Source organism: Morone saxatilis, unplaced genomic scaffold (assembly GCF_004916995.1).
Source record: "Morone saxatilis isolate NCDOM2014 unplaced genomic scaffold, NCSU_SB_2.0 Contig14, whole genome shotgun sequence".
NCBI lineage: Eukaryota > Metazoa > Chordata > Actinopteri > Moronidae > Morone > Morone saxatilis.
In genome coordinates this window covers 22,901,159-22,909,779 of record NW_023339696.1, presented here as the reverse complement: position 1 = coordinate 22,909,779, position 8,621 = coordinate 22,901,159, and the positions used below count along the sequence as shown (strand labels likewise).

The window sequence follows — 8,621 nt, the reverse complement described above, 5'->3', positions numbered from 1 at the left end:
CTCCTGGCCGGGGGGCTGGACCTCGCTGGCCTCCTGGCTGCGTCCCTCTCCCTCCCTCTCTCCCTTTCCCGGACTTTCTCCGCCCTCGTTCTCTCCGTTTCGGCCTCGGAGGGGGAGTACCTGTTGCCGCCTCGGCTGGCGTCCGCTCTGTTGGCCGGGGACGGAGGCGGACTGGGGCTGTCCATCTGAGTGGGGCTGTATCGCTCCTGACCTTTGGCCGGGGACGGGTAACTCTCAGCAGGAGCTCTTTGGGCAGGAGGTCTTTCCCGCTCACGTTTGTCTCCTCCAGCCTCCTTCTGGGCTCGTCTGAGTGCGTCTCCCTCGGAGGCCGAGGCCGGGCTTTCCTTTCTGCCGTTGGCAACATGCTTCTGGACCGCAGCCCCGATAGCGGGTGGCGCTCCTTTCGAGGGGCTACTTTTTTCCCTCCCTGCCGCCTTCGCCTTGCCCTCATCTTCAGAGGAGGAGGACGAGGAGGACGATGAAGAAGAGGAGGAGGACGAGGAGCTGTCACTATCGCTGTCACTGCTGCTGCCGCTGCTGCTGCTGCCGCTGCTGCTGCTGCTGCTCTCCCTCTTTTTCTCCGCCTGTTTCGCCTTGTCGTCGCGTTTCTCCTTTCTCGGAGGACTCCTCGTCTTCTCCTGGCTCTCCTTCGTCTCCGGGCGTCTGGCTTTCTCCGCCGGTCTCGACCCGTCTCGGAGGGCCTCGTCTCTCTTCCTGCTGCCTTCTCGTCCTCGCTCTCTGTCTTGTTCGCTCTGCTTGTTCACGTGCCTGTCCCTCTCCTTAGTGCTCTCCCTGTCTTCCTCCCGTCTCCTCTCCTCCTCCCTTTCTCTCTGGCGCCTGTTGTTGACAGGTGAGCGGGAGGCAGGTGACAGGGAATTGTGGGACGGCTGTCCATCCTTCCTCCTGTCGTTTTTCTGTTGGCAAGGAGACGTCTCTCTCTCCTGTCTCCTCCCGGCGTCTCTCCTGTTGTCCCTCTCATTCGTCGTCCTCGAGGGCAGATCTCTCTCAGTCCTGCGCTCCCTCTCCCCACTCCTCTCTGTCCTCGCCCTCTCCTTCTCCGGCGGAGGCGAGGGGGATGTGGAGTCGTGTCTCGTCTTTTTGTCCAGTTTATTTCTGTCTTTTTCCCGCTCAGCGTCTCTGCTCCTTTCCCTCCTGGTCTCCTGTTTAGGCGGAGGTGGAGGAGAAGGAGAAGGGGATGAGGAGGAGTCGTGTCTGGTCCGCTGAGGAGCGCTCTCTTTTCCTTTATCCCTCTTTTCTCTGCTCCTTGAACGCCTCGCTTTCTCCACGTCTCTGCTCCTCGAAGGCCTCCTTTTCTCCACATCTCTGCTTCTTGAACGCCTCCCTCTCTCCCTCTCGTTGTCCCTGCTCCTCGACCGCCTCCCTTTCTCCATCTCTCTGCTTCTGGAGCGCCTCCCTTTTTCCCTCTCCTTCTCTTTGCTTCTTGAATGCCTCCCTTTCTCCCTCTCGTTTTCTATGCTCCTGGAACGCCTCTTTTTCTCCACCTCTCTGCTTCTGGAGCGCCTCCCTCTGTCGCTCTCCTTCTGTTTGCTTCTGGATCTCCTCCCTCTCTCCCTCTCCCTGCTTTTTTCTGTCTGTGGTGGTGGTGGTGGTGGTGAAGGAGATGAGGAGTCATGTCTCCTCTTGGCGGACGTCTTCTCCGTCTCAATCGGTCGCTCTTTCTCTCTCTCGAGATTTGGCCTCTTCTAGATGACAGAGGAAAGATTTGTTGGTGACATTTTACACAAACTTTAATGTTCTTGATAGAATAAAAGTAAAATACATAAAATAAATTAAACAAAAGAATCTAAATGAAAGTTTCAAGATGTTATTAATCCAATGCAACAGCCTCACCCCTTCTCCTCCCTGATGATGTGGGCTGTGCTCCTCGTAGCCCCGTCTCCTCCGTTCTGGCGATCTCCCTTTTCTGCCTTCATCGGCTTTTCTTGCGCTTTGATCCAGCTGACGTGATCTCGGTGGAGGTGGAGATTGGCTGTTGATATCACAGGAAAAAATATATATAAATGCATACAGTGAGACGTCAATGTCTGGAAAATGGATTTCGATCCGGTTCAGCCCACGACAGACTCATAAAGGGGCCGCTGTGTTCAAACAAACAGGCTGTTACAAATGGCCTCGAAGGGGAAAAGCTTTCACAGCTGGAGTTCAGTAACAATAGTGTCTGGGTTAGTGTGTGTGAGAGACTCAGTTCTGCCTCTTTTTACATTTTATACTTTAAATTAATGTACAGAAATCCATTTTTGGAGTCAGATCAAATGTTCTTTAACGAGCCGCAGACTGACGCTTTAAGGCGGTCCAGAGATCGCTGCAGGTCGAGGCTGAAGTTTACGTTTCTGGTCAAAACTGTCAAATAAAATATAAAGATTTTGTTCTGATGAAACATTTAAACATAATAAATATTTATGAAAATCAATGACCTATTTTATTCTTTTTCTGGAGGCAATTTATTTTCATTTTCAGGTTTCATCAGATTTCTGCGACACGTCTCCGAGACCTCGGTCAAAGCCGGATATTTCTGTCTGCGAGCAAAGTGCATCACCAGACTTTATTTTATTGTTTTAATGCACACACAACCTGGACTGACCCAACACTGCAGACAGATACTTTCTCCTCTAAGTCTACAAGAACACAAAAACTGATTTGTTCTTTCCGTATTTCTTGTTGAGTTCTGCGTTTTTAAATGTACACACTTGTTAGTTTGTGCCGTCTGTTGTTTATTTGTTGTTGTGTTTTCTGTATTTTAAAGGCCCATTTAGGGAGAGGCATCGCAAATGAGCTAAAGCTACCGGTGCTGTTGTGTGTGGCATTTGTTTATCCCCAAACAAACCAACCATGGTGATGTGACGTCGTACCTGTGAGCAGAGCTGGAGGAGACGCTCCTGTGTCGCACTGCCTTTGCTTTCGGAGGACTGGGACTTTCACTCTTCTTTCTTTTCGTCTTTGACACCTTCTGCTTCTCCTCTGAGGAACTTTGGGTCAGAAGGGACAGACGGTTACACATGATGTAACTACTACAACATCTCCCTGATTTATTGGTGACCGCAGATAAATACAATAAGAAAAGAATTGGAGCTACAGGCGTCAGAGAAAGTATGAACTGTAGACCCACCTGTCGTCTTCTTCCTCGTCTTCTGACGCCTCACTGAAACACAAATGTCTCAGTCAATAATCTGTGTCAACGTGAAATAAATATGAGACATAAATTGAATCCAGTGATGGAATACCGTTTCTTCTTCTTCTTCTTGGATTTTTTCTTCTCTCGTCGAGGAGATGGGGACGGACTCTCTGAGCTGCTGACAGAAGAACATAAATCAGACATTTCCTCGTCGACGGGACGTTTTCTGCTCCTGCGTATGTTCGTGTTCTCACCTGTCTCTGTTCTTGTTTTTCTTTTTCTTCTTCCGGCTGCGCTTCTTGGGAGGAGAATCTGAATTGTCTGAATCTTCCACCAACCTGAGAGAGTAAAGGCAACAGACAGTGAGCCTCAATATAAACTATTTAAATAACAGGAAAGAGAGAATACACCCTGAAGAGAGGAAACGATTCCAGGACTCAACACCACTGGTCAACTCCTGATACTTCACCATTTATTAATATCTATAGTTAATGTGTTGTTAAGAATAGCTAAATAAATTAAAACATCATGAATAGAAGGCTTTAAATAGATCCTGTGGTCACATCGGCCTGCACTAGAAAGGTGTTTGTATATTTCAGTGACTATATAAAACTATAACTCTGCAGTTTAAGCTTGTTGTCACCAAATTATCAAACGTTCTTCCTGTTTTAAAGCTTTTTAACTGAGGCTGAAAGATAAAGATGTTTAGCCACAGCTCCGTTTTCTGCTTCACTGGATCAGGATGAGCCGTTAATGTGATACACACTCGACTGTGTGGGCGTGAGCTCGTCCGACTCACGTGTACTTCTGCTGCTGCAGCCGCTCCTTCTCCAGCCGCTCCTGCTCTCTCTTCTCCTTCTCCCTCTCCTTGCGGTCGGCGTGGAAGGACGATCCGTCCACGTAGTCGCTGGCGATGCCAAAAGCGGCGCGAAGGCGGTCGTTCTTCTGCTGGTTGGCTGCAGCCAGAGCGTGAGTCTCCGTCACCCTGAGAGAAAACAAACATTATTTTATACATTTTAATCTTTAAAAGGTGTTTAATATTAACACCCTGTAGTCTGTCAGCATATAGTGAGAATCTTTCATGTGATTTCTTGTTGCCCGTTTACTTACGTTGGCTTTTCGTTGGCGGCGGGAACCGGCTCCTCCTTCTCCTGCAGCATCATACGGAAACTGTTCACCTTCTCCTCGATCTCCTCGGCTGAATACCTGAACATCCAAACAGAGGAGAGTTTAACATCAGCAAGGAAACAAACTGTAACAGTGAGTTATTCTTTCCAGGACATGCATCTGTTTTATTACACGTTTCTTTATTTGCAGTGGTTTAAGATGTTGTGTCACTTAAGGAAAAAATAAAACGTGAGATTAAAAAAGAAGAACTGATTAATCCGTTTAATAATTAGTAATAATAACGAGTTAGAAATGACAAAATGTGATGTTAGAGCTTTAAAAATGAGAGTATAGGCAGCTTTACAAACACAAATGAATTCCCTTGAGGTTTGATACTGTTAGTAATCACAGACACTTAACACATAACTTCTGAAAACCAATGAATCAATACTGGAAACAGCCGCTAGAAGTGGTGATTAACACATTATACAGCTGTTATCCTCAGCTCTGGCGTGAAGCCTCGTGTGTCTCACCCTTGCTCCTCCATCATGTCCTGCAGCTCGGCACATTTGACCTCCAGCTGTCTCTTCCTCTGGTGCTCCAGGATGTCGGCGTTGGGCTGCCTGTTGAGCTGACTCTCCAGCCTCTCGCGGTCCTTCTCGTCCCGCTCGCCGCCGCGCTCGTCCCGCGGACGTTTGACGCGCAGGGTGGACAGGTTGCGCTGCACGTAGCCATTGGTGCCGCTGCCCCTCGGAGTCGTCAGGCCAATCCCATTGTACATGGCTCTGCAGAGACAGACAGAGAGGTAACATGACTCCTTAATACTCAAAACAAAAGGTAATTATTGTATAAGAGAGAGTTATCTTTCATATAAAGCTTCGTTAGATGATTCAGAGTCTTTTAAAATGCCGAGGACGTCACTGGATCATCGTGTTTCTGACTTTAAAAAGTCTCCAGAGTCTCATTTTAAACTCAAATATTTACAGAATCAGGTTTTCACATACAAGGAATTTGCCTTGATAAGTTAATAAAAGTTAAACATATAAGAAGATAAATAAAGATAAAAATAGACAGTAAAAGGAGACGTGTACAATACGTGTTGATACTTGGATGAATGAAGAGCTACAGTGACAAACATACATTATGTGAATATATCTCTAAAATCCAGTGGAAGACATTTAAACATTATAATCCCACACACGACCTACTTTATCTGTTGTTAAAAGCTACAAACAAAAGCTCCTGCACTTTACCACTTTACCATTTTAAGCACATTAAAACACAGAGGGAGCTCCTAAAATGGCTGACACAAACAAACCAGCAGTGGTTGATGACAGACTTTAATTTAAAGTCACCAAACAGCAGAAACTGTTGAATAAAACCAATAAAAACATCTGGAAATCAGGCGGCATTCAGTGCCACAGCTGGGTAAAGTGAGTGTGTGATCTGCTGAAAGCTCCTGAAACACAGAGTGAGTGTGTGTGTTCGCCCTCGGCTCCTAATAAACACGTTTATTGTGTTTTATTTGCGGGTTTATTCACATTAAAGTGTTTCGCGCATTAAACACGTGCGCCAGAGTGAGGCCTGGTGGTGCGTTTGAGTGCCGGATTAATGATGAGTAATGCTAACACAACCCGCCTAATAAACCTCATTAACTCTCACTGGAGGAGACCAGCGGGGCTCAAACCGGCCGCTTTAGTGTTTAGTTCAATAATCGACCGGATGAGTTTGATGTTATAACGTTTATAAAAAGGCCTTGAACACAACTCACCAACCAAACTACAAAGCTAACGGGTTTCTAACGTACGTACCAGTGTTTCCTCCGGAGCCCGGGGAGGAAAAACGACGTCGGGGTAAAGTTGTCGGCGGGTAATATCCGGTAGAATCAGAAGCAGAAACAGACTTTATAAGAACTGCGTCTTTAGAAACGTTTATAAAACAACAAATGAAGAAAACGCGGCTGGTTAGCTTCTCGGCTAGCTGCTCTGGTCTCCAACCGAAGCAGGAACGAGACGGAGCCCGGTGACGTCAGACGTCTAAACGGCGATGCGTTCAGGGGTTGGACGCAAAGTCGGACAGTTATGTTGTGATAGGTTCACTGGCAGTTTGAGTGGAACAAAATGTAACCGAGGGGGGGGGAAGTGTCTGGAAGAAACAGTTCCCCTCATCCAATCCTAACACTTGAGATGTCATTGGAAAGGCCAGGTCCAGGAGCATCTTCAGCTACAGACTGACCCAGCCCCGAGCCTCAAAGCGGTTTGGAGGCTCATTTGTAACGCCACAGCTCCCAGTTCCTCAAACCCCTGCCCAGATAAAGACTGGTTTAAACTCCTACATACAACCCACACAAACCTTTTGCACTATTTATATTTAAATTTCCACTTATAGTTTAGTTTAGTTTAGTTTTAGTTTTAGTTTTAAGTTAGTTTTAGTTTTTTAGTTTTGTTTTTGTTAGTTTTGTCAAGTTTAATTTTCTGCTCATTATTTGGGACTCCATGTTTCCTACTTGAACAATTAAATAGTGTAATATACTTTAATTTATAGTTTTATATCTTTAATATTAAATAAAATATTAGCAATATTTTTACTGTGATATTCTTTGTTTTTCTGTTTTCTGCGCTGCTTTTGCCCTCCATATTGCTGCTGTGTCAAAATGAATTCTCCTTAGGGGATAAATAAAGGAATTATCTTATCTTATCTCTTTAGAGCTCATTGGGGCTTAGTAGGGGAGCTAAAATAAGTCAAGAGATATAGCCCAAAAACCAATGTCCACTACTGAGTACATAAATGAATAACAGAATTCTGGTGCAAACGATTAGCCAGTCTGTCTTTATTCTGAGGGTTTTTCTACTCTGGGATTCAAAGCAATAGTAGTGATTTCGCATTTTCAGTCCTCTGTTTGGCAATTATTTTGTGGTAAATTGCTTCATTGTCTTGATTTGAGGCCTTGTCTGGCAGAGAGGCCTGTGTCAAAATTGAGTTTAAATACGTGTCGTGTCTTGTTGATTACAGTAATCCGGTGTAGAAATACTGGTTGGTTCTGGCGGACGTGAGCAAAGTGTGTTTGGAAAACATTTGCCTGGGGCTCAATATGGGCCCACTGCTTCTTCTTTCTTTTGCTCAGGACTTTACTAACTCCTACCCTGGTGTTAAATAGTAAATAGTGTGAATACTTATTTCTCCACCTCAAAAGATCATTTAGGAGACGATAAAGGGAAGAATGTATTTTGTGTTTCCTGAGAGTGTTTATATTTATAATATCCCCAAAAACAAAAACATGTTTAACCTTCAGTGTTCAGCATTCAGAAATGAAGAAGTGATTAGTGTGAAAACCAAGAGTGCACTGAAGTCACTGGTGTATGAAACATAATCCTGGACTGGGATGTTGTTTTTTGCTTGTTTTGTTGCCCTTAGTAATTTTATAAATGTTCTAATTATTGTTAAAGTGTGATTATATTGTGTTGTTTCACTCACTAAAGTTGAACCTTTAAATCAAAGTATTGGTGGAGCGTCAGCTGCTGCGTTCACCTTACGTTGATGAAGACTGCCCCTTTGTGGTAAAGGAGAGGACTCCATCTTGTTAAAAGTTTATTTAAAAGGTTTTAGAAATAAAAAAGACATAAAAGAGAAGGTTTAAGGATGTTCAGCACTTCAGAGGGAACAAATATTAAAGGGTGATTTATCAGAATAGACACATTCAAGAACCATATTCATCTGGGAAATGTGGGTTTCACATTCAGAGTCTGCAGCAGATCAGAGACACATCTTTTTTGTTTTATTTGAATGTAACAATGCACGTGTAATAAATAACAGGTAACAGTATTTGCCAAAGGACTATTTAAACCTCCAATCCATGTTTAAATGTATTATTATAATCAGATAAGATAAAATAATCTTTAAACTTTGTACCTTTTATGGGCACTTTATTCCCGCAGACACTGAGGCCTCTGCAGCTGTCCACCCTCTCCAATAAAGATTAATTCCTCTTCTTCCACTATATGAGCTCCTTTGTCTTGCTGAGATAAGTTGTTCTCCAGGTGAGTCACTTATAGGTGTCATTTTAAGTTCTGGATGCTTTTTTGCTATTAATTTTATTTCCAGTATTGCTGCACCATTTAAATGTATTATAATAAGTTTTCTTTTAAGATTGATTTCACCAAATAAATTAAATGTCCTAATAAAAAATTACATGCTTTTATCTTTCTATGCTTTGAAAATAAAACAAAACCTGGAAAATGTTTAGTTTAATAATATATTTTATAAAAGTTTTTCTAAATATTTATATTAATTTGAGCTGATTTGATTTGATGAACACAGAAAGAAATGCTTTCCTTGATGAGTCATTGAACGCCACACCCATAATCAATAACAATTTAAAACC

At 44.0% G+C, this 8,621-nt stretch overlaps 1 protein-coding gene across 1 annotated transcript in view; it reads right to left on the bottom strand.

The window, feature by feature from the left end:
- srrm2 (serine/arginine repetitive matrix 2) overlaps positions 1 to 6,275 on the bottom strand; it is a 9,194-nt gene extending 2,919 nt beyond the window's left edge. Inside the window, 10 exon segments of the mRNA XM_035654506.1 lie at positions 4 to 1,703; positions 1,852 to 1,990; positions 2,871 to 2,987; positions 3,128 to 3,160; positions 3,243 to 3,311; positions 3,388 to 3,471; positions 3,933 to 4,118; positions 4,244 to 4,339; positions 4,774 to 5,025; positions 6,052 to 6,275. Of these exon segments, the coding sequence (XP_035510399.1) occupies positions 4 to 1,703; positions 1,852 to 1,990; positions 2,871 to 2,987; positions 3,128 to 3,160; positions 3,243 to 3,311; positions 3,388 to 3,471; positions 3,933 to 4,118; positions 4,244 to 4,339; positions 4,774 to 5,021 (2,672 nt within the window). The 5' untranslated portion in view covers positions 5,022 to 5,025; positions 6,052 to 6,275.
- Between the last annotated feature and the right edge of the window lie 2,346 nt (positions 6,276 to 8,621).